General features: G+C 36.4%; 1 protein-coding gene across 2 annotated transcripts in view; it reads left to right on the top strand.

The window, feature by feature from the left end:
• The window catches only part of erbb4b (erb-b2 receptor tyrosine kinase 4b), a 310,282-nt gene extending 289,703 nt beyond the window's left edge, over positions 1–20,579 (top strand). The window contains exons 21-27 of one of the 2 annotated variants that reach the window (XM_082174552.1): positions 3,532–3,687; positions 5,302–5,377; positions 5,553–5,699; positions 7,171–7,268; positions 7,508–7,678; positions 11,408–11,741; positions 14,750–20,579. In XM_082174552.1, coding sequence (XP_082030678.1) covers positions 3,532–3,687; positions 5,302–5,377; positions 5,553–5,699; positions 7,171–7,268; positions 7,508–7,678; positions 11,408–11,741; positions 14,750–15,435 — 1,668 coding nt within the window. In that variant the 3' untranslated portion in view covers positions 15,436–20,579. Of the gene's footprint in view, positions 1–3,531; positions 3,688–5,301; positions 5,378–5,552; positions 5,700–7,170; positions 7,269–7,507; positions 7,679–11,407; positions 11,742–14,746 lie in introns of both variants that reach the window. The other variant, XM_082174551.1, reaches the window with a different exon arrangement.
• The last annotated feature ends 6,484 nt before the right edge of the window (positions 20,580–27,063 follow it).

Genomic DNA, 27,063 nt, shown 5'->3' with positions numbered 1-27,063 from the left:
ATCCAAATCTAAATATGGGTTTGCATATCTTGTAGTCTTTCACTAGACCCTATTTAGCATATTTTTAAAAAAGTAAATAGTAAATATTATGATAAAGTCAATGCCATTAAAGGATAACTGTCGCCAAAATGAATCCTAGGGTATTTTTTTTGTCAATCTACCAAAGGCAAACTTTCGTTTAAAAGCATAATTAGAATGGAAACGCCACTTTTGAGTTTGACCGTATTTTCGTTTTCGGAAATAGTCAAAAATAGTCGATCTCCAAATGCAACGTGACAGAGAGGAGAGTAAAGATGGAAAGCTCCTAAAGCTTAGTTCCATATAAATTCACGGATAATTTGTTGTTTTGTCATTAGTGAAAATCAGTATTGCTCATATAAGAAGCAATACTAAAATTCAGAGTCAGTTCATTCACATTCGGAGATCGACTATTTTTGACTGTCAAAATGCTGACGGACACAGCTACAGTGAGTTGTTCAAAATCTTTCTTTTTAGTAATGTTCTCAATGCTCGAGATCATGTGTAGAGCCCCTGGTGATACTTCGAGCAAATACTTCGTGTTTTAAAAATAGTGCTTTTTGATGCTATCATAGTAGTGCCCCAAGCACTCCCATTCAAAAGGCAATTTGACCGAAAACGAAAATACAGTCAAACTTTAAAGTGGCGTTTCCATTCTAACTATGCTTTTAAATGAAAGTTTGCCTCGGGTAGATTAACAAAAAGACCCTAGGTTGCATTTTGGCGACAGTTATCCTTCAAGTGAGTGTGTTCAACTGGAATATAGAAGAACTATGTACCCTGACTATTGTGTATTGTCCTCTAGTTTTATATTAGTAGCATAATAATTCATAATTAGATTTTTTCATCAATTCAGTTTAGTTAACACTAAAACTATTAAAATAATTTTCGTTAATTGAAATAAAGCCAAAAAATATCAATTTAATTAACTTAAAAGTTTAAGTAGAAGTACTAAAATAAAATAAAAATAAAAAAAATTAAAAAAGCTACAAAAAGCACATAACAAAAATATTTAAGCTAAAATAAAATGAAAATATAAAAAATATATTAATAAATACTGCTGTATAATTATATATGAAGAATACTAAAATAACACTTATTCAGTTTGATGACTAGCCTCGAGCTACAACTGGTCAATTGTCATATACATGGGCAGTAGGGGGAAAATAACTATCCCAGTATGAATTTTCATCACTGTATATGTAATATTAGATTAATTTACTTAACCAGTAATCTGCTAACAAAGTACTTCAGTGCAAACATACACATACACAATATTATTGACTTGTTTTGCAAGAAATGTTCAGGGGTTTTGCTTTATTATGTGCAAAATAGACAAAAACTGTGAATGTGTTTCTTCAGAAATAATAAAAATATTGATATTTCTCTTCAATTCCCTATAAAAATGAATGCGTAACCACGAGCATTTCTCCCCAGTATATGATGCACTGCCAACATGCAGGTGATGTAATACGCTTTCCTCCTATGAATATATTCTCACAGTTATTTGATATTAAAAGCGCTTGAATCCAGACTCTTTCTGTGATGACAGACGCAGTCTTCTCATCTCAGAGAGCACCTGTGATGACCTACACTGGACCTCTCAAATTGTATTTCCCCACTTTTACAAGCTCCCTCTCACTATCTCGCTCTCTTAAACCATTTTGCCACATGCTGTCCTTACCTCTCTACCAATCACATTATGATATAAATTTCCTCCAGCCACCAGCTCAAGGGCACTTGAAAGCCCCGTTGGAGGGAAAAGTAGAGAGGCTGTTTTCTTGCGAAAGGGCCTCCATGCTGCGGTTTGGACTTAAATCGATTACATGCATTGTTCGCTCCTCCAGAAAATTGATGTCTGGAGTTTTCATTGTTTTGTGATACACGGCCACGCCTGAGAAGAGACTCATCGCTTATCAATGTGAACAATCTCCAATAATAATTCTGTGACTTTTTTTTTTAGTGTAATCCCTCCACAAAGTGTCTTTGAAAAAAGTGACGGCAGAACAAACAAACTTTGATTTTACTGCTAATGCCTTCTTCCTAATGCCGCCTTCTACATTTTAAGGATACAAACTCTTCATCATGATGAAACTAATGCAGAAGTACATGAACTTTAATTGCTTATGAGAGATAATGACGGTATCATCATAAATCTAAATGTGTGTTTTGCTGTTATATCTTGTAGCCTTGCAGTAGACCTTATTTAGCACATTTTAAATAAGAAACTAATAAACAATATTAAGTGAATATCATAAATGTAGATTGTTCAACTGAAATATAGAAGAACTCTGTTACCCGATTATTGTGTATTGTCCTCTAATTTTTGGTAACTGAAATAAAGCCAAAATAAAATATAAATATTAGGAGTATTAAAACTAAAACTTTAAAAAAAATAGCTTTATAGAATAATAAAAAATAAAAATAAATGACCAAAGCACATAACAATTACTCAAATTTAAGCTGAAATAAAAATAAAAAATATATTTAAAAAAAGCTCATTCAAAATATTAATAAATGCTACAATACTATATAAATAATACAAGTTATTTGTCATATATTTGAGCAGTACTGCTTAAAAAAATAAAATAATAATAATTCTATCAGAATGAATGTATATGTTTTATGTACAGTAATATTAGATAAAGTTACTTTACCAGTAATATACACAACATTATTCAATTGTCTTGCAGGAAAAGTCTTGTTTTTTGGGGGGGGGTTTTGCATTATGTAAGTGAATTTGAGTAGCTTATGAGATGGTATCATCACGCTTGTGATAGTGTCAGTGCTAGTGATAATGATTTTGATTGTCAAGTCAAGTCACATTTGTTTATATAGCACTTTTTACGATACAGATTTTTTAAAATCAGCTTTACAGAGATAACAGGAAAATAATGCAAAAAAGTTTGTTTCCAGAATATATATATATATATATATATAGCCACTCTGGAGTCAACCGTGATGTCATCGTTCAGCTCAGTTCAGTTCTTTTATAATAGTGTCAATGCAGGCAGATCAATATTATTGTTGAATATTAAATTAAATGTTACATTTAATGTCCCCAACTAAGCAAGCCAAGCTAATGGCAACAAAGGTGGAAAAAGGCGACAGTGGCACGAACCAAAACTTTTCCAAAACACGCATTTTTCATTGATAGCAAAAATATATTTTTAAGATGGAAGAATGCAGTTTTACAGATACTAGAAACGTGGCTTTCAAATGAAAGATTGGTATCAAAGAGCACAACCAGGTTCCTAACCGACATCGAAGACTTGACAGAGCAGCCATCAAGTGTTAGACAGTATTCTAGGTTAGTACGTGCAGAGGTTTTTGGTCCAATCATTAGAAACTCTGTTTTTTTCAGAATTAAGTAATAGGAAATTACTAGTCATCCAAATTTTTATATCAGCTATGCATTCTGTTAATTTCTTGAATTGGCAAGTTTCGTCGATTGTCACACAACAGTTAAATTATTCCCGTATTAAATAAGTGTGTGTATGTGTGTTGATGCAGGGTATGATGTACTTGGAGGAGAGGAGACTTGTGCACAGGGATCTGGCGGCTCGGAACGTCCTAGTGAAGTCACCCAACCATATAAAGATCACTGACTTCGGCTTGGCTCGCCTCCTGGATGCAGATGAGAAGGAATACAACGCAGATGGTGGAAAAGTCAGTGTCACATGACCCCAACAAGACAAAGGGCATGCACTGACCCAGTTAATATATGCTCTTTGTGTTGGAAGTCAAAAGATTTGCTGCACTCTTTGTCTATGGGTTTTAGAACACATCTCCTTATGACAGGCTAATTAACAATGTTTAATAAGGCCACACACCAACTACAAGACAGAAGATTATTGCTCTGCACGCTTTCAAAGACTCATAGGTATAAGGGTCATGTTGGTGTGCACTTTACATGACTACGCATAGACTAGTCGGGAAACACATCTAATGAAAGGTCGATTTCAAACCATTTCAAAATGTATTATAGTGGCTGGGAATAGTCTTGGCATGTAACTAAGAAATGTGTGCTTCTAATTTTCTGAGTGATCAAACTTACGGTTTTCACCTGGCAAGAAAATGGGCAAAGGAATTCTGCTTTACATTGAAGGAGAAAGCCAACACTCTAACAAATATTTTGTATATATTTATTTATTTATTTATTTGTTTATTTATTTTTGTATATTTATTTATTTAATTGTTGCCAGAAATTCACCCTACAAAATATAGACAAAATGTGGAATGGCATATTTGTGCCTGTATTTTACATCTTATAATCATATTTTTCATTAAGTGACAATGTTAATATAGCAAAATCAGCTTTTAACCTCAATAACCACCATACAAATACAAGTGGTAAAATATAAAAAGGCACATGATGATTCAGAGTCCATAAAACATGGTCAGTGGATATCATGTACAGGGTCATACACGCAAAGACAAAACACCATCAGGTTAACACACCACACTAACATAATATAATAAACAGTAACTAAATAACAGAAAATGTAAAACAAAACACCTTAATGTACATAACTAATAACAAAAATGAGAAGAAAATCAACTGTTTATATTAAATATCATCATATGTGATGCGTCAGGCAAGGACTTCTTGGAATAGCCTTTTGCCGTAAATTATATGGAAATACTTGGGTTTTACTTGCAAAAAGCAGTAACATTTCATATAATGTGATAGGACATAGATTAAGGTGTCGATTGGTTCATTTTTAAGCCGTTTATGAGCTCACACCGATAAAGGAAAACGGTTTAATGCGTTTAATGTGCATGTTAATGCACTTGATCTGATCTTATCCATCTGAATCTCCTTCTTGTTGCCATACTGGAATAGAGCATCCTGGGAGTCACTCTAATCCGTTCAGCTTTAACCAGCTACCATTTTAAATCAGCCATGTTTGTTTTCCCACATAGGAGAAACTTTAAACCTCTTGAAACTAAAGTTTTAGTGTAGTTTGATACCCAGCAGCTCTGCACACACATTTACCCCAACCTGTTTCTTATGTTTCCCTTTAAAGCAAAAGATGAAAAGAATCAGATATCACTGATTATTCCATTTCTGAAATATTAACTTGCCAGACCTATTAAATAATGCATGATACTGTGATAAGGTTTGGTTTTAGCGGTGTAAGCTTTGAATAATCTTTGTCAAGTTGCGTAAATAAACAATAATTTAGTACTCGTTGTGCTCACTTGAACTTTACATTTTCATGTACTGTGTGTTTTTTTATTCAACACAAGCCGCTAAAATGCTCCCTATTGTTTTGTCAGATGCCTATAAAGTGGATGGCCTTGGAGTGTATCCACTATAGGAAATTCACCCACCAGAGTGACGTATGGAGTTACGGTGAGATTAGCCTTAATTACAGTTACATGCCTCAGTAAAATGCAATTGATCTTATTTCCAGTTTAATTTCCAGTTGTATTATGCAGCCAAACTCTGTATGAATTGGGCAAACAGACCAGACAGTCTTAGCACACGCCTACAAGCTTTTAAAATTGTTTATTTGATTTTTTTCCAGGGGTGACTATCTGGGAGCTGATGACATTTGGAGGAAAGCCGTACGATGGAATCCCTACCCGAGAGATCCCTGACCTGCTGGAGAAAGGAGAGAGGCTTCCTCAACCTCCTATCTGCACTATTGACGTCTACATGGTCATGGTCAAATGTAAGAGAGCTTTGCACAAATTTTCATCCCAGATTTATTTATTTTATGTTTTTTAACTAGGGCTGTTTTTGATTAATTAATTCAAAATAGACACATTTTGTGTCAGACACAGACACATTTCAGTACATTGTTTCCACACACATTCGTGATAATGTTATGATTTGTCAAGTGTATGTTGCTGTGTTTAGTAATTCTGAATGGATCTATTTACTGTTGAAGGCATATGAAGTCAGGTCAAGGCAGTTGGTTTATTTATTTGTTTATTTTTTTGGCATCTCCATGTGGTCCTGTTCTGTTTCGCAACTGGACTTGTCTAAAATTTAAACAAGCTCTTTGCTGTTGCACTTTAAACATTCTGTACACTATGAATTCAAGTTTTCCTGTAATGATTTTTGACTGTTTGTTTGTTATTTGTTTGTTTTTTATGGGTGTTTTGGTGTGCATAAATGTATGAATTATATGGACTTATTTTGGTTATTTGGTGTCCTTTTGGCGTCTCCAAGTGTCCTTTTTCTAACCTGTGGTTACATTCAAGACTCAGCTAAAAACATATCTATTTAACATGTATTTTGGATAATGTGACTATGTCCTCACGTGATTGTAATGTGTGTGCGGGTGTGTAAATGTATTGTAATATACAAATGTAAAGCGAGCTTGAGCTACAGAAAGGCGCTATATAATTAAAACTACTACTTCTTCTTACGATGCCTATCACTGTATACATATACACTGTATACACCTTCAGTATTATCAACAGCTATCGCGTTTCTCAGGAGCGAATTACCCTCCTCCATCCCCAGCTCCTCCTCTCGTCAGTCAGGATTTGGCATTCTGATTCCCCCTGAATCAGAATAAATTCTCGAACTTTGTTGTTCTTTAAAATCTTGATATCTGCAACACATTCATGTTGGTTCTGTTCTGTTTCCCCTAAGGAGGGTTATTGCTGCTCTCCCTGCTCTTATCCATGCTAGGCTGGTTCTTACCCAGAACAGAACCATACCGCCAATCCAAACTGTATGCTAATTGTCAATCGTATTTGACGATAGTAGTCATGACAGAAACACAGTTTTGTAAAAACAAAAAAATGTGTTAAACAAGATAAATGGTATATGCTTAATTTCACGATAAGTGTGCGATTAATCGTGATTAATTTAACACATCATGATAGAAGTTCTTATGTAGTGTTCAAGCAGGTCGGCTTAGGAAACCTTCTGAGTTTATACTGTAGATCAATGGCCGTTGAATCTTGTATTTGTACATAAGAAAACGGCTATATATTTATCAATAAGAATTATCATAATTTATTTTTTAAATGTTTTTAAAACCTAGAGGAAAAAAATAATTACAGTTATGTGGTAATCAACAGCGTGTGGTAGATAGATACTGTACTTTTACATGTATTGCTCACTGCATTGTTTATGCCTTGTGGTCTACTTTGCTGACTGAAGTTGTGCTATGTGTGCCCCTCCAGGCTGGATGATAGATGCAGACAGCAGACCAAGATTTAAGGAGCTTGCAGCAGAGTTTTGCCGAATGGCAAGAGACCCACAACGTTACCTAGTCATCCAGGTAAGAGCTTTACAGCTCGGCACAAATGGCCATGGTTGTGATTAGAGTCAAGGATCTTAAGTTCAGTTCAGTTTATTTATTTATAAAGCACACTTAAAAACAACAGACTATGACCAGTGTGCTGTACAATAATAAAATCTATAACAGGAAAAATTATAAATAATACATGTAGGTATCATAAAAGTGTTATTTCTCTGCATAATGCATAAATATCTCAAGCCTGATTCTCTCTGTGCCAGGGGGACGACCGCATGAAGCTGCCCAGCCCCAATGACAGTAAGTTCTTCCAAAGTCTGCTGGATGAGGAAGAACTGGAGGATCTGATGGATGCCGAGGAGTATTTGGTGCCACAAGCCTTCAGTATTCCTCCACTGGCATATACAACCAGATCACGCATGGACCCCAACAGAGTGAGTGTACTTACAGTTACAGTACGACTCTAGTAAAGGAAGTCCCGCCTTCTAAATAAATACCCACTCGGCAAAGTCAGGCTTCATCTTTACAACACCTGCCTTTTGTTTGGTGCTGCAAAATGTGAATTGGCTAGACTAAACCTGAAATGTATTAAATATATTGTATGCGTGCGTGCATGTGTGTGTGATCATTTCATACACAGTAGTGTTCAAAGGTTTGGGGTCAGTAAGATTTTTTTTTTTTTTATGAAATTAATATTTGTATTCAGCAAGGATGCATTAAATTGATCAAAAGTGACGTTAAAGATTTCTTCATTGATACAAAAACTATATATCATGGTTTCCATGAAAATGTTATAACATTGATAAGATTTTGGAGCACCAAATCAGCATATTAAATGATTTCTAATGGAATAATGGCTGCTTAAAATTCATTAATGAAAATATATTAAAATAGAAAACTGTTATTTTAAACTGTAATATTCACAATTTCTCACACAGTTTTCAGCAAATAAATCCAGTCTTGGTGAGCATAAGAGACTTTTTACAAAAACTTTTTTTTTAATCTTATTGACCCGAACTTTTGAACGATAGCACATTATAAGTTTAACAAGCCGTTTTTGAGTGTTTCCCCATTCGGTTAGATACGTGCTGTACCTGTATAACAGACTTGAATGAATAGACTAGCCCCAAAGGTGACTTTGGGTCGCGATCTGTGAGGGTTTAGTGGCTAAATCAGATTGTATTTTGTCAGTGCAATTGTGTGAACTCTTTTAAATCATTGGATTGTCGTCATTTTAACTCTTTAAAGTTCCTATAACTTCATCTGAATACTTTAAATCATGGTAAGCCCGAGATATTTTTGGTAAAAAGTTGGTGGCACTCTTCAGGAAAATTGAATAGAAAATAGCATTTGAGTCATCAAATATTGAAATATTTTTTAGTAGGCAAAGGACAAGAGGACGTTGATGCATTGACATATGCATCATGCATGCAACACCTTCAGATTTGGGGCGTTTTGCACATATTTACATATTTTAGGATAGCTTTTTACATTTTAATGCACTTTTAGTTCTCACTCATGAATCTCTATTTATTGCTTGTCTGAGGCTGAATTGAGTTTTCAGATGAGTCTATCATCTAACTGACGTTGACCTTGGGGTGGATGGATGCTCCCCTAGCCAATTAAGTGCTGCCCACACGAGCATCTCAGAAATCCCGGCACACCATTCCTACACTGACAGATGCTATACTCTCCCAGAACGAACTTGTCTGCCATTGAAATAGGGAATGTGATGACAGCAAAAAAGGAAGTCTCATTCATAGCATAAATAATTCCCCTTGTTGATGAAGGGTATTGAAATGCTGAGATTCTTTTGTATTTTCAGGTGCTAATTTGTCTTAGAAAGCAGCAGTGCTTTTGTGACTTGCATTTTCCTGTGGAGTGGGGGAGAAAAATAAAGTGGCCCTCACATATGTGTGCCTATAATGGGCTCCATGCCTGGGCTTTCATTACAGAGGCATGCCAGTGTAAATAACTGGGTCCTCACTAAAGTGAAGATGATATTTGCCCATCGACAGGAAGACCAGAGTGGGTATTTGCTCTGTGTTAGTCAGCCATGAGCATGTTATTAACTGTTGGTGTGTACAGCGGCAATGGGAAAGGACAGCCAAATGGGATGCAGCTCGAGCAGCTCTTAACTGTAACTTAGAAAGACAAAATCTCAGGGTTCAATCATTCTTTACCAGGGACTTAGTGAGGGTGTGATGAGAGTGTGTGGGAGGGGTGGGTGTGATGAAATGTTTCCTCTTTTCTCCTGGACCGTGTTCACTAACCATGTGTGCCATTTTGCATTCTAACTTGCATTTTGTTTTTGTCTAACTGGGAGAGAAAAGAGAGTGAGCGGTATGAATATCAATGAGGGACATCAATCCTTCAGAGCCTCTTTGGAACATTACTGAAATCTTTCGCCTGCAGTTTGCCGTATAAACTGAGCTTTGGGAAAACAAAACTCTGCCAAATAACCCAAACAGCAGATTGCAATATTAACTCAAATTCATCTCTACTCAAAATGTTGTGAAGTTTGAGCATAATGGAAAAATCATTTTGTATGTGTGTTTCAGCTCCGCCTTGGTCACGGAGTTGTAAATGTTTAATGGGAAACTAGGAAAAAAGCCTTTTTTTTTTCAGGTTTGGCATAAACATTAACAACTATTTTTCAACTTAAAAAAAAAAATGTGTTGTGAAATTCCTCAGACCTATGCAAGTATAGCTGTGTGGTATGATCGAAGGTACCATGTGATGGTAGATATCTGTGTATTAATTGATGTACTAAGTAATTATATTTTGTTTATATTTTTTTATATTTATTTTTATTCCTTAGATATTGGAAATTGTATTAATCATTTATTCAATAATTATTCAATAAATTGAGTAATTTATTTACAAGATTATCCAGTAATATGCTTTACCACATATTTATTGAAATTATAAACTTTCAGTTAATTCCCAGAAGAAAGTAACTACTGTGATGTATACAGTTACTGTGATATAAAATTACTCATTTCGTGATCTGGAATTTTAATGCGACTGCCCACCCCTTAAAGTTTACTTCACTCTCTATTTCCTCTTCTTCATACTAATACATTTACATTTACATTTATTCATTTAGCAGATGCTTTTATCCAAAGCGACTTACAAATGAGAACAATAGAAGCAGTTAAACTAACAGTAGGACGACAATATGCAAGTGCAATGACCCTGCTCAGTTTAATCTAAACTGTATTATGTATGTAAAAAAAAAAAAAAATAGAATAGAAGAGAAAGTGTTAGTATTACTGGATCAAGTGCTGCCGAAAAGGATGTGTCTTCAGCCGTTTCTTGAAAGTGACTGGGCTCAGCAGCTCTGGTTGAGTTAGGCAGATCATTCCAGCAGGGAACAGTCATGGTAAAGGTCCGAGAAAGAGATTTTGTGCCATAATACTCTGGCCAGCAGCACCCTTCATTCACAGCAATGAGCTCCAGACTGCTCAAATAGCATTGTGGGTGTGTGCTGGGGAAGACAGGATGGGAGAACTTTTGTGCTTGGTGGGGAGGTGGAGGAAAAGAAAATAAGGATACAGACATTGAATTCAGGACACAGACAGAGTTTCTCTGAGCAGACAGAACACCTGCAAACTTACTGCAGAGAGATTGCAGCATTCATAGAAAAGTACTCCCACATAACTAGGTATTACCATGGTGTTGTAATGGTATATATCACACTATAAATAAATACTGCTGATAACCATATAAATACCATAATGAATTAATATGGCTTTGTATTATTCAGTGCCATTGTATATATTAAAGTAACATGGTATTACCATAAGATACCGTAAAAACTTGGTCCGGGACTGCGTGAATTTATGCAACAGTTTTGCCAACACAAGTTCAGAGCGAGACTGAAAAACAAAGACAAGCAGACTGAGAGAATCTGAGGATTAGGAATAAGAAAAAAACAAATAGTTTAAATTGTGATGTGATTTCTAATTGCATCAGGAAAGCTGTGTTCCTACACTCACGTCTGTTCATTCACTGTTGCCAAGTTTTCATTAAATCTCAAACTGTATTAATATTTGGAGACTCATTAGTATAAAATATTTGCCTCTTGAAATGTTTAATTGTAAAGCAAACAGAAATAGATCACTGCAGAGATACTAAAAGGCTTGTTTGTGTTTCTGCAGAACCAATTCGCATACCAGGACGGCAGCTTCGGCATGGAGGAGATGATGGCCACAATCCCACGGGTCGTGGCTGTGTCCGTGGTCAGCCCGGGCTGTTCCGCTCAGAAGCAATCTATGGCCCAGCAGGGGGCCTCAGGGTCCTCTGAGGCATTTGAAGACAGCCGCTGTAATGGAACTCTCAGGAAGAAGGCTTCACCCAGGGCGAGCACCGGGGAGGACAGCAGTGGCCAGCGGTACAGTGCAGATCCAACTGTGATACTGTGTGAGCGTGGAGCCAGAGTTGAGACCAACCAGGATGGATACATGGGCGCTATGCAGGACAAAAAGCCCTCAGGTACTGGAGGAATAAACTGGAGTGAGCAGGAGTGGTAGAGGAGATTGATCTAAAAGAGCTCACATAGAGATGTTACGCTATGGCAAGCCGTTTTAACATTTAATCATTTAAACCGACTAGTCTCTATTTTCATGCTACTAGTACTTATTTTTTAGATACTAGTATCTATTCCATTAAGTACTAGTACTTATTCATTAGCTACTAGTGCTTATTCTTTAGGTACCAGTGCCTATTCTTTAGATACTAGTGCTTATTCTTTAGGTACTAGTACTTATTCAATAGATACTAGTACTTATTCATTAGATACTAGTACTTATTCATTAGCTACTAGTACATATTAAATAGATACTAGTACGTATTCATTAGATACTAGTACTTATTCATTAGATACTAGTACCTATTCATTAGATACTAGTACCTATTAAATAGATACTAGTACTTATTCATTAGATACTAGTACTTATTCATTAGATACTAGTACCTATTAAATAGATACTAGTACTTATTCATTAGATACTAGTACTTATTCATTAGATACTAGTACCTATTAAATAGATACTAGTACTTATTCATTAGATACTAGTACTTATTCATTAGATACTAGTACCTATTAAATAGATACTAGTACTTATTCATTAGATACTAGTACTTATTCATTAGTTACTAGTAGTTATTATTATTAGATACTAGTACTTATTCATTAGATACTAGTACCTATTAAATAGATACTAGTACTTATTCATTAGATACTAGTACTTATTCCAATAGTGACTAGTAACTATTCTTTTGTTACTAGTAACAAATAAAAAAAATTGCCATTGACTTCTATGGGGATCTGTCATTCAGATATAAACTATTCAGTTCTGACTAGTATGTATTCCAATTGTGACTAGTACATATATATTAGATACTAGTAGTTATTTATTAGGTACTAGTACTTATTTTTTAGATACTAGTAACTATTACTAGATACTAGTATGTATTCAATAAACACTAGTACTAAGTCATTAGATACTAGTACCTCTTAAATAGATACTAGTACCTATTAAATAGATACTAGTACTTATTCATTAGATACTAGTACTTATTCATTAGATACTAGTACCTATTAATTAGATACTAGTACTTATAAATTAGCTACTAGTACTTATTCAATAGATACTAGTACCTATTTATTAGATACTAGTATTTATTCCGAATGTTACTAGTAAGATTTTTTATTTTACTAGTCACAACTGCTTTTTTACTCGTCTTATGTTATGACTAGTCAGAACGGCCACTGGATAATTCAATTAAAAATCTTACTAGTAAAATAAAAAATCTTACTAGTAACATTTGGAATAAATACTAGTATCTAATAAATAGTTGTATCTATTGAATAAGTACTAGTATCTAATGAATAAGTACTAGTATCTAATGAATAAGTACTAGTATCTAATGAATAAGTACTAGTATCTAATGAATAAGTACTAGTATCTAATGAATAAGTACTAGTATCTAATGAATAAGTACTAGTATCTATTGAATAAGTACTAGTATCTAATGAATAAGTACTAGTATCTATTTAATATGTACTAGTAGCTAATGAATAAGTACTAGTATCTAATGAATAAGTACTAGTATCTATTGAATAAGTACTAGTACCTAAAGAATAAGCACTAGTATCTAAAGAATAGGCACTAGTACCTAAAGAATAAACACTAGTAGCTAATGAATAAGTACTAGTACTTAATGGAATAGATACTAGTATCTAAAAAATAAGTACTAGTAGCATGAAAATAGAGACTAGTCGGTTTAAATCATTAAATGTTAAAACGGCTTGCCATAGTTACGCTTTATCCAAATTATTTATCCAGTGTCATTGGTAACCATGGGTTGTCTTTGTTCAATGATTCACACTGTTCATTCTTTTGCCCAGTGGTTAGTAATTAATCCTGTGTAGATTTCACTTTGTAAATTGAAAACCCTGGGTTACAGTTCTTGCATATTTACAAGGGTAATAATATTGCCTCAACAAATACAGCACAAAGCCTGGTTTAATAACTGTTTGTTCATCTGTGTAAATTTCACCATATCCACTCTGGACTTTTTAAAGGGATAGATCACCCTAAAAAAAAAAAAAAAAAAAAAAAAATATATATATATATATATATATGAAGAGTTCAGATGCAAAAGCCTCTAAATGCCATCTGAAATTTTCTTATAGAATGATCATTTTTATCAAGCTCGTATATTTAAATTCAATAATTTCACTCAAATGGCAATGAAGATTACCTATTAATTGTCATTTAAGTGAAATTACTGAACTTAAATATACAAGCTTGATAAAAATGATCATTCTATAAGAAAATTTCAGATGGCATTTAGAGGCTTTTGCATCTGAACTCTTCATATATATATATATATATATAATATATATATATATATATATATATATATATATATATATATATATATATATATATATATATATATATATATTTAATATTATTATTTTTTATTTACACACTTTCATGTCATTCCAAGTCCTTATCACTGACTTTCGTCTGTGGAACACAAAATTATATATTTTTATAAAAAAAAAAAAAAAAACACTGAAACAATTCTTAAAATATGTTATTTGGTGTTCCACAGAATAAAGTCAGAATAAACCTTTAAAGGGTTAGTTCACCCCAAAATAAAAATTATCCCATAATTTTCTGACTCTAAATCCATCCTAGATGTATATGACTTTCTTCTTTCAGCCAAACACAATGGTAGTTATATTAAAAAAATATCTTGGCACATTTATTAAATCTACTTAAATGTCCTAATTGCACTAAATTATAATCCTGGCTTAATCTAAGACCTGTCAGTGAAACCAGGCCTAGGACTTGAGAGAGCATTCAATTGAGTCTGTGAAAAAAACCTGCTTAAATCAATGGTAGTCGACGTCATCCTTAGAGCACTAGCTGGCACAATGTTGCCCACCTTCTCTCTTCTCACTGCTCTTTTCTTTTCTCTAGCAGATTATCTCAACCCCGTGGAGGAGAACCCCTTTGTCACCCTTCGCAGAAACGGAGAGGTCCACACTGTTGAGCGAGGTTACCACAGCACCTCCAACGGGCAGCCCAAGGTGGAGGATGAGTACGTCAATGACCCTCTGTACCTCAACACTTTCCATAACTCTGGGGAAAAGAGTCACGATGTTTTGAGAAAGAATGGGGTCCCTGTGGCACACACAGCAGTGGCAGCAGCAGTAGTAGCAGCAAATACTGTAACTTCCAACAGTCAAAATCTTTCCCAAACCATGCAACCGGCAGCACCCAGTGCCCACATCTCAACACAGCCACTGTACCAAGGCAAACAAAGCATTTCCACCCTCTCAGGCCACACCCTCCATTCTGCCCATCCCGGACTCACCCTCCACCCAGCACACAACCTCCATCCCGCTCATTCCGGGACCATCAAAGCCGACATAAAGCCCAAAAAGACATTTGACAATCCTGAGTACTGGCAGCACAGTCTTCCCCCCAAGGCAACTCTCCACAACCCAGAATATCTGCAGGACTGCAGCACACGCTTCTTCTATCGGCAAAACGGTCGGATCCGACCTGCCGTGGCCGAGAACCAGGAGTACCTGTCAGAGTATGCGCTAAAACCGGGCACCGTGTTGCCGCCGCCTCCCTACCGCCAGAGGAACACTGTCGTGTAGCAACAACGACCGAGACAAAGAAGTAAAGATGGAGGTAAAGAGAGAGTCATAGTGTGTTCTCACCCTGGCTCTCACACCAGCATCCTGATCTATCCGCTCTTCTCTGAACTGGATTTAACACCCAACCTCCAACAACCTGGAACTGATCCACTTGGGTGAGCTTCTCCTCCAGAGGCACTGGTCACTTATGACCACATCAATCTGCTTGTCTCTCCTCACTCCAATCACCATTAAGACCTTTCTCCCTACCTGACCCCAACTATTGGAAAGTGATACTGTTCCCAACATAAGATAGATGTTACGCTCATCTCATTGGAAGCAAGTACTGTTTATGACATGCAACGTGGGTCGATCCAATAGCAGAGAGGAGTCATTCTTTTGTGCAATTACAGAAATGTTAATCGTTTATCTCATTTTGGGATTTTGATTTGAAGCTACGATATGATCTGTTGTAATTTATGACTTTAGTTAGCATAGTTTATTTTAGCACTCCATACATGATTATATAAGGCAGATGTGTTGTACTGGAAATATCGCCATGGGCCCTGAGACAAGAGGGCCCAAAAAGGTCCCTGATTTTGCCTAATAACTGAAACTCATAAAAATGTAAGCGACAGGCCTGGTTGTATGCTACATACAAAAACATTATTGAGTCATCATTAGAGTGTGTTGTCAACCAGGACCACAACCTTCTCAGATGGCACATCTTCAAAAGACAACACATTATGTGATGTTCTGTTCAAAATATCTCCATAATTCATCTGGTTTTGTGCACATCATATTACTCAAACAAGGCACTTTTTATTACTTATATTGAGCCGCTCTCTCCTCCTTTTGAGTCGCAAGACTGGAACGATTCACAACTGGAAACAGTCCAGCGGACCGCATTGGACGTCTGTGAAACTACATGTGTAAAGGCAATTTGATGAAGAGAGGCACTCCGTGCTGAGGACAGTATCAGCCCGCATATGAACGAGGCCACAACAAAATCAATAACTTCATAAAAGCAGATCTGCAACAGTCTACTGTAATAACATTTTTATTGTTGATCTAGCCAGCATTGATCTGTACGCTCACGGAGTTGTCACCTTAAGGTAGCCTTCCTTATTTTGTCATTTAATGTGTGGAATAAAAAACCCGGAATGGGTCTACCTTGAACTTTAGAAGCTAAAATCAATACTAGCGACCAATAGCGTCCACATAGACGGGACGACTGCGTCGAATGGATATTTACACAGCTACAGAGGACCAGGTTTGCACGGAAGACTCGACAGATCACACAACGCCTGGCTCCTGTCCTGAAATATGGCCGGAAAACTGTTACAACTGTATAAACCTTATCCCCGTGCAAGTGAATATCCAGACTTGCTATCAAGATGGCAGCTTTTTGTAGCTGGGTACATTAAAACTGCAACAATGAGGGACATTTTGAAATCGAGAAGGTATGCGAATTCCATCATCATCATACAGTACTATGAGGAACAAATGAGAACATACAAATGGAATATTTGCCCCGAGGTCAGAGATGAGACTGCCTCAAATCTGTCATCTCCATTTGAACTGTCTCCCATTATGACTTCTCTATAAGAAGAGTCTCACGGAGCCACACGGATACAAGTTAAGGAAGATAACGCAGCTTATTTGAGCATGTTGGAAAACAACTGCTACATCTTCAATACCAACCATGTCATCCTGGTTTCTAAGGCCAGATTCATGTATAGTTTTGAGCACTGCCAGACACTCTGCTTTTCTGCTAAGAGATATAATAATGATGTTGTGTTGCAGGTTTGGAGATGTGAAATGGTTTTATAGCACTTAACAGCCTGGCACAGCCGCATGAGTTTGTTTTAAACACCAACGGCACTGATTGAATACTCATTTATTATAATCATAGCTCACATGACGATAGCAAACACCACCCGCCCACATACATTTGTTTTGCTCTGTCGTTTGTTTCCCCCTTTTTTCAGTGTTTTTTGTGCTTATGAATATGAAGGTTTACGGTTACATGGAGCACTTTAATTAATGAACATAACAAAGATAGAGCGGAGTTCCTTTCATTGTGGATATTGCTGTTCCCATGTGATAACAGATTAGACAAATGACGTTTTTGGCTCTCTACTGGAAACGAAATCAGGGAATGTTAGTGACGCATGGCAATTTTGCCAAACACAGATGTTTACTAATTGAAGTATTTATCTCAAGCTTTTAACCTTAAATATAAAATGAATAGAGCGTAATTTAAGATGGGTTGCAGTAAAAGAACACAAAGATTACCTATAATAATAATAATAATAATAATATAAGATGCTTTTACAGAATGAAACTGATACTTGAAACTGCTTCATTTTAGCTCCTATAGAATTTGAAAACTATTTTAAAAGTTATGAAGCACGTAGTACTAGAACTAAGGCCAAATTATATTTTTATTCATTTTTATTCATTTGTTTTTGTATTTGTGACAAATACAATGCATAGTTATGTAAAGGCTTTTGGTTATGATGTGGTTATGAAAAGTCCAAAGTACTACAACCTCCATGAAAACACTCTTGCTTATTGTGCAAAGAGGGTTGAAGCTTTCAGTTACCACACGGGGGGATGGACAGCTCTTCTCTCAACCCGATAAAAGACAAGGACCTCATGTACACGCTACTGATAACGTCACCACAGGTCAGGGCATCTAAATCTACATATGTAGCAACTCCTGTGAAAACAGGGTGGGGAGCGATCTACTAAATCCATCACGTGAGGAACAACTAGTCCAAAACGGAGGGAGAAGGATCCCTGAATTGTGATATTAGAGATTGTTTCGCAAAGGCTTTCAGTTCGAGACTGTTAGAGGATGGGACTCATTCTCTTCGGAAACATTTCCACTTTCTGGGAGATGAAGTTTCGTTGGAGCACAAACATTTTGTCTCGCTGCACATCGTTTATTGGTGACTCACTTTTAGCAGAACCTAGAAGAACATGTGAGAAACATCTTGAACTTGTGTAAATATACCTGCAGGGACTTGGAGATAATAATGTGAAGAGTGGTGAGATATTGGTGAATGCTTATATTCCCCCTTTTTTTAAACATTGCATAAAAAAAATATGATGGGTGAGTGCACTAAGAATGAAACCACTGATTGCGTTGTTTATTTGCACATGCGCCCGATTCACTAAAATAATTATGCAGATCAATTAACGGTACAAATGCGCACACAGAATCTGTGCTGAATGCAATTTGTAAATCCTGATCTTGGTTGTGAAGAATGCAGGAGACTTGAATCTCCAGTATTGAGATCCGGGCACTTGAATCAACTCTTTAAATTGCTTAAAGTGCACTTTACTACAACTCGCATCATGTGACTGGTTGTAATGTTCTTCTCCATCATTCAATCAACATTTGATGAATTATGTACGCAAACATCTGCTTAAAATGTAAAATGGTTTACCGCCTGATTTCTGTCAGGAGTGATAGCCAATAGCGATAAGTTGATAACCTAATTTACATACGGCGTGTATACAGTGCGCTGAAAACAATGACTTCATTAAATAAAGCGCAGAACTATTTTACCACTTTTAGCGTATGGTTGAACGATTGTAGGTGATTGGTTAGAAAATACAGGGTTTTGACTTGTGTGAAACTTTAGTGAATTCACCCATAAATATTTTTTTTCTTTTCCTTCCTCATTTTTGTTTAACACATTTGTCAACTGGTTGATTTAGGCACATAAAATCCTCTTCATATTTTTAAATGGGCCCTATAACTCAAAAAGGGATTTATAATGACTGTGCCATCATATATTTTACAGTATTGGGAGGCAATAAGCTTTACTAAAAACAATGTTAGGGTACTTATAATATGTTTGGGCATTTAATGATAAAATGTTAATAATTTGTAGTGTTTTTGAGTCTACCTTTGCTGACCTGATCATGCATATTTGCATATCAAATCTGCAGTGTCAGATGGAAACAAGCACATGTTGTTCTTTTGGGTCCTTCTCATTAGTTGTGCCCCCTTTTTTGTTGTATTTTTTATCATTTCTTTTCTCTGCTCACTGGAACTTATTTTGCATGTGTCGAGGTAATCGGAAAGTATCGGTAGACTAAGCACAGTTTAAAAAGTCATTTTATATCATAAAGGACAAATAAAGGGAAGAAAAACATCTTCCTGCAACATTGACATTTGGAATGGTTGTTCCTCATGATTTTACTACTGTACGTCAATGAGAAAATGTGAATAGTATTTTTATAGACAGTTGAATTGGCCAGATGTTTGTAAATAGCTGAGAAAACTTGCGCTCTTTTCGACTGACCTTTTTTCCCCCATTATGTTTTGTTCACTTATATTGAGTGTGAGATTATTATTCTTATTTGATGGCTGTATATATCTGTAATTTGAACAGCACATATTTGATTTTGTAGATCTTGCAGGTTATTTTAGTACTTCGGTGTGTTTTTTCGTGACTGTATGTAGCCCGGCTTGGTGCTTTTTTGTGTTCTTTAACCCCTACCTATGCTCAAGAGGTAGATGTTTTCTTTCTGTCAGGTATAGCCCTCCCCCTTCACCCCACAATTTTCTCTTTTTGTACAGAATGCAGTGTGGGGAATCTGCAGCTGCGTGACGATAGCATTTGAATCTCCCAGGAATCTCTCTCAACTCCAGTTAAGCTTTCCCTGACTTTAGTCCGGGTCATATCGGTAGTGTCGAGTTCTTTCTCAGTATGTAATTCCTATTCATGCACAATCTCCCATCTCGTTTCCCATCTGCAGCCAACCACACGGTGAGCTCAGGCTTAGCGAGCGAGCGAGCGAAAAATGACGGCGAAAGCCACAGTCCCTGAGCTCAACCTTCTCAAATGCATCCGCCATGGTTTTCTCCAAGAGATTCATAAGTCAGAGTGTATTATTCATGCTGTCAAGAGGACTAATTGCCTGGAGTGTTCATTTGGCCGCATTGTTATTGAGTGACGGCTCGTCAAAACTAAAGTCAAGTCTTGTCATTTTTGATCCAGGCATACAGTGAGAGTCTTCAGCTCTGGTCACAGTAACTTTCTCCACCACAGCTTTCCCATTCCCCAAAGCTAGAGCATTTAAATACTGTTTCACAGTTTTGTTACCTGAATCTATATTTTTAATTTAATATAAATAAATAAATACAACACCTGATATGTGAGTCTCTGTGTGTGTGTGTGTTTATTTTATTTTTTTCCAAAAGGGAATGCATCTCACATTCTTTAAACATGAAATTAACCCTTAAACAGGCAAGAGTGGAAAACCATCAGCAAAAATCATTGTACTTTTTTTTCTTTTTTTTAATCATCTGGACTTAAGTAAAACATATCCAAAGGAATTTTTGAAATATTTCATATAGTTTGGATTTTATGAGTTGTATCTCCCAGGATGTGTTGCCCTATTAGGGTATAAAAAGCCAAAGTCATCAATATTTCAGATTTATTTGATGCAAAAAAATATATATATATTCAAAATATATACCGCATGTATGACAAGTCTAAGTGTCCTAAAATTGAGGCATATACATTACTTGTATTTTTACACTGCTGAACTGTCTCATCTTCAACCTCAGGGGTGGGCAACTCTAGCCTTAGAGGTCCACTGTCCTGCAGGGCTCCATCCCTAATCAATCATATAATGTAATATAAATACAACATCATTTTCAAAGTAATACTGAAGACTTTGGTTAGATTTTTCGGGTGTGCTTGATTTGGAGCTCCAGGTTTGGAGCTAAACTCTGAAGGATAGTAGCCCTCCATGAGCAGGGTTGAACACCCCTGGTCTACCATAAAATGAGCCGTGTGAAACCCTGCAAGAAAATATCTAGTTAAAAATGCACAGATGTAGTTAACTAAGCATAATAATATTAGTTTTACATGTGAATATTAACATTTACACAATTTTCTTTCAACTCAAAATGCATAATTGAAAAGGGGGACTGTGTACAGAGGGGTCTATAAGGATCTTCCCTATAGGGCCCCGGTCCTGGAACAAGATTTTGACTGCCCCACACCCACCACTAATGTTCACAATTAATATTAGAATTTGTTTTGCACTTTTTGCTGAAGAAAAGTAAGCTTAATATATGCCTAATTTCTACAAAGTCAGAATGTCCCACTCCATGGGTGGACATGTTTGTGGAAAATTTGAACAAAGTCATGTGACCCACAAACTCCAAACAGACTCAACAGTTTGATAACAGAATTGGGTGAAAAATTCTTTCTCATGCCTCTTACAAGAGATTAAAGAGTACGTATCCTGTGGTGCACGTTGTCTGTTAAAGGGTTAAGATTGCTCAGAGAGTTTTACTTTTTGAATGTCAAAATCTGACATTTTTTCACATCATTTTGAATGTCTTGATGGATAGCAAGAATCTGTCAAGTAACAGTCATCTCAAGGCAATGATTGAGACTCTTAAAGACCACTTCTGAACACTTTCAGATTTCAAAATCACATGCTACAACCTTTTTAAGCATTCTAAAAAAAACCTAAGACATAGCACCAAATGTCACAGTGAACCACTAGAAGACATTCTGGCCATGTGATCTTGAATGCATATTCAACACTTCGTTTCATCAGAAGGCTTGTTTAGCTCAAGCCCTATTCAGATGGTAATTGTTTCATATGGGAATGTGAGGTAGTTTCAACATTTAGTCAGTGATTTTATTGCGTCCAACTTAGAAATGTTTGTTTTTCTCTCAGAAGCCAAATTACCTGGCAGTCATGGGACGTTGGCACAGGACAGTTAACTTCAATGAGACGTGTCATTTGACGAAATTTACAAGAGCACAAAGAAGGTTTTTTGTAATTGTATGTTATTTTTTATTCTTATAGGGAGGGAAAAGTTAGTCAAAAAAATTGCTGACAAAATTGGTTTGGTGAGTCATAGCACCATCTAGTTTTGTTTACATCTGACCCTCACGTATAATTTGACACAGACAGGTTGAGTGTTCTCGACTATGTAACGTAGTATAGATAATATTAGAGTTCTGAATAAAATTACATTACCACTTTCTCGTTCCTGTTTGAATTACCTGGCGTTTGTATTCCTGAGTTTTAGAGGAGCCATGCAAATGTTCTTTTTACAGACATCACCATGAGAAACCATTACCGTCTGAGTAGTGCTTTAGACGGCAATCTGATGAAAGTTCTAGCACTTATACCTGAATTGCACTGCAACCACCTTAAAACTTAATATCTCTGATAATCACAAAACAAGATGATAAAGCATGATTATTTGTGTTGTGTGCTTGTGCATGACAGATTCTGCTCTTTTCCCCGCAGTGACATTTTATGGTATTGTCACTGGAAATCCAATATTGTAAGAGGGTGTGATCAGTATTGTCTTTCTTTTTTTCCCTCTCATAGCGAGTCAAATCACTTTTCTCAAGCACATAATTGAGTGTGATAGACGCAATCCATCATTCCCCCAGCCCTCCCCCTTTACCTGTGACATTCTGTATGGATTTTCCCATGAAGAGAAATGATAAGCATCTCTGGATCTAAATATGACCTGATCTCTTCAGCTGAGATTTACTGCCGCTGTTTTTGTACCTGTTTTTCTGACAACGTCTGGCCTAAAATAATTCATATGATTGGGTAATATGCTCTAAATTAGGATCAAATTAGGTGTTTTTATATTACTCGTGTGAACAGGACCTGAAAATGACGGGAAATTAACTCCAGCAACTGCTCGCCTACAGGAATAGTTCATCCAAAAATAAAAGTCCTCTCATTATATATTTGCCAACTATTTCAAACCTGTATGGTGTAATTATTATTTTTTATTTATTTTTTTGAATTTCATAAGATTCCTCATAAATGAAAACATACAGGTTTGGAGTGACATGAGAGTGAGTAAATTTTGATGGAATTTCTATTTTTGGGAGAACTATTCCTTTATATCTGTGACTGGCTTTGACTTTCTGCAACTATCGACGACCCTTCCAGACGGGAAGCAATTCGGGGCAAAAATCTGAACAAAAGTCCCGTAGTGTATTCCAGTCTTCACAACTCAGAGTGTGCATCCGCAAGAAATCCACGGCAACGTTCAAATTTATAAAACCGGTCTTTGACGTGGAAAAGTGCTTAGCACCACATCGGGGTCTAAGGAGACGTATGCACTTTCCGAGTTCTGAAACCATTCAGCTGCACACAATTTCAAGATCATTTGAGATTAATAATTTTTCATATCTGGAAGAGAGACATACACACACACATTTTGTGTGTGTGTGTGTTCATTCATTCTCTGAATCCCATGTGCGCACATTTGAGAAATGATCGTCAGATCAAATGTAGGACAGTTTCTACGGAACATTTTTTAAATGAGGCCCCTCTTCCCTTTAATGTTACAACTCTTTAAATATAGTCTATAGTAAAAAGAATCACCTTTAGAGTCACATTTACCCTGATAATGTATGCAACTGTCTGCATTAATGAACCAACTAAACCGGGGGAAAGACAATGGTGTTCTCTTTCACAACAGAGCAATGGTATTCTATTTTCATATTGTGGAGCCGAGCATCTTCGTTTCCATAAATGCAGAGATAAATGTTGTGCTTTGTCTTGTGGCAAGAAAAGTGAATGGCGCTAAAGGCGATAGACGACATTTTCCAGACTACGCAGTTTGGTGTTACTGAAAGCCCTGTCGGTACATCAGCACGCACTGCGTTTGTGATTGAGTGGGCCTGGTATAGACCACTAAGCAGAGGAAGAGTTCCCCTGAGAGCTTTCATTATAGGACGCATATTACATTCCCTGCAGTGGAGAGATGAGGCGCAAAAGCCACCAAGCAAGAGTCTTTCATTTTCCCTCAATGTGCCTATCGATATGCATCTGCCTACAGGTAACCTATGGGCCAATCTCCAGAGCAATCTCATTGACTGAATCCCATTACAAAATATAATTTTTGAATCTAACAGAATGATTGCCACCAAGCACTAGCATTTCATGTTGGATATTTTCCCGGCTGCTGCGGTTTTGAGCAATACTGTAGTCTTCTAATCTATAAAAATGGAACTAAACCTCAATTATTACACCATATACATGCATACATGCATACATATATATTAACTTCTTGGATCTACAGATGTTAGTGATATGAACAAGTTTTCTGCTGAACACTAACTGGCCACCCGATTCAGTCAATAGGCTGGAATGTTTTTGCACCACCTGAGCAATTTCTCAAATTTCTTATTCAAGCAAAATGCTTTCAGAGATTTTTGCGTTTATTTTCATGTGCTCTCTGCAAATCAAGTAACAAGCTGAATTGCACATCTTGCAGTTCTCAGTGCTGGGTTGTGGTGGATGCAGCAGATTACTGTGATCTGATATTCTAAGCTTTACAGCGTTATATTGAATCTGACCCTCAGTTTTCATCTTCTGTAAACGATATGCAGTTTGTCAGTATCAGGGTAACACTCCTGTCTTCTGGTAGTAGCTAGGGTTCATGGTTTGGCTATCACGGACCTTTAAGATCCTGCTGTTGTATTCTGTTACTACATCATTAGCAGCAACAAGCATTTTTCTCTATTGACAGCCATTTAAAAGTATCTGTGTATTATGAAAAAAAATAAATGCAAGCAAGATTTAAATCACAAAAATGTCATTATATTATAGAATATATTTTATCAGTGCACTTAAAATCATGAAAAGCTTTCTGTTGCCTTTTTCATCAGAGCTCACAGTCATTAGGGAAGGGTTGTTTTCTTATGTTGTGCTTTGTCTTGTGTCAAGAAAAGTGTATGGCGCTAAAGGCGATAGACGACATTTTCCAGACTATAAAATAGATTATACAGAAATATATTATGCGTTTGCAACGTCAGCCAATCAGCTTTGTCATGACGTTATTTTCCTGCATTCATCACATAGCTTCTCGTGGAACTACTTGGTAAACCATGACGCATGAAAATAGTCAGATGTATTTTTATGAAAAGTTTATTGAAACTTAAGTCAAACCATTTTTGCAATGGAATTTGCAATTTGGTGCAGTTGCTGATATTTATATGGCCATAATTGTGATAGCTTGTGACTGTAAATCAATGAGATTTTTGCAGTGAGAAAGTTCTGCAGACCTGAAAGAGGACAATTTTAAAATTAATCTAAAATGCCTTTTAACTTGCTTTTGGTCATCTTATAGTGTATTCTTTTTAAGCATGTCGTAGAATTGTGTACAGCAGGTTTTCCAGCAAAGTTTTAATCATGTTGATCATTTAGAGGCCTTAGAAATTTGCATTTCAAATATGCATAATTCAAGTTTCAATTTATCATCTTGGAAAGAAAAATGATTATTTTGCATTTTCAGTCCAGGTTTGCATTAAAAAAAAATGTCTTAAGCCTTAGCAATAAGATTTAATAATGAGTCATAAAAGATACTGAGATTAAATTCTCTGCTATTGCTTCCAGTTTATGCTTTGGAAGGTTAAATGGGATGTCCTGCAGTAAACGCACATGCTTCACACAGTGTGCATACCAAATATATGTGTATTATACCTGTATGATATTACATATCTCGGTACCACACTTGATTACTCCAACAGCCCCTTTCCACATATACTCACTGAGCCTTTAAAACTCTCGTTTCCAATGAAAGGGTTGTCGGTGCAGAGGAAGGGAGAGCCTGTTGAACACAATGGCTCATTAGTCTGAATAGGGAATGATGCCCGTCTCATTTTATTCGTTACTCATTTACCCGTCTCACACCTGGAGAAATGCAACAGATCTAAACTGTGGCTACAGAATCAGCTGTCAATTTACAACGGCTGCTTTTTGTTTATGCTTTCTTCCTGCACATACTTGTTTCTCCTGACTCCTTTCTCTCCCTTTTTATGAGGGAATCATCATTAGAAATGTTCTTGTTTCTCTCCCTTTTCTAAATCACGCAGCCTCGTTTAAGTGGAACGGCTTAAGCGAGGAAAATTACCCCAATTATTTCTCTCCCACAACAGGATCATTCTCCAGGTCAGCTCCATCCTCAGGTGCTGCTTTTAATCACAATTAGCAATCAGGAAACAGCCGTCATGCAAAGCCGTGGCAAGACGTGCGTTTGCATGTTTGTCTTGGTAATTACTGCGGATCCTGCCTCTGCTGCGCCAATGTGAAGTGATCTGATCTCCAGACCAGACGTTTGCTGCCTCATCCTTCTTTCTCCATGTAATTGTTCCATGGTTTTTTCAAAGCTCACACATTGCTCTTTGTAAATGAGATGAGACTCTCTCTGCTCACTCATGTGCATGTGATCAGTAGCGTTTGATTGGGATTTTAAGGCCTATCAGTTCCATTCTTCAAAAGCCGCTTTCTGTTGACTGGAGTCCATTTGACGTCAGCGTTCAGTTTGTTTGGTTGGTGTAAAGCACTGTTAATGACATAAGTTGCATCTTTGCATGCATTTTAATCTGGCTCACACTTATAACGTATTCAGATACAAGCAGCAATGTATTTTCATATAGCATTTCAGTATTCTTTGCATTTCTCACAATGCATCCCTGGCAGACAAACACACGTGCATATTAAGTTTTGGTGGTAAAACAGCCTCAATTGTCAAACAAAACTTGCACCAATAAACGGTTGATCCTCTCCACTCTTCAAATTTGTATGCATTGAATATATGGCTCATGCATCCATCTCTAA

Source organism: Leuciscus leuciscus, assembly GCF_965113295.1.
Source record: "Leuciscus leuciscus genome assembly, chromosome: 7".
Classification (NCBI taxonomy): domain Eukaryota; kingdom Metazoa; phylum Chordata; class Actinopteri; order Cypriniformes; family Leuciscidae; genus Leuciscus; species Leuciscus leuciscus.
The sequence above is the reverse complement of the archived record's forward strand: the minus strand, read 5'-3'. Positions and strand labels throughout refer to the sequence as shown.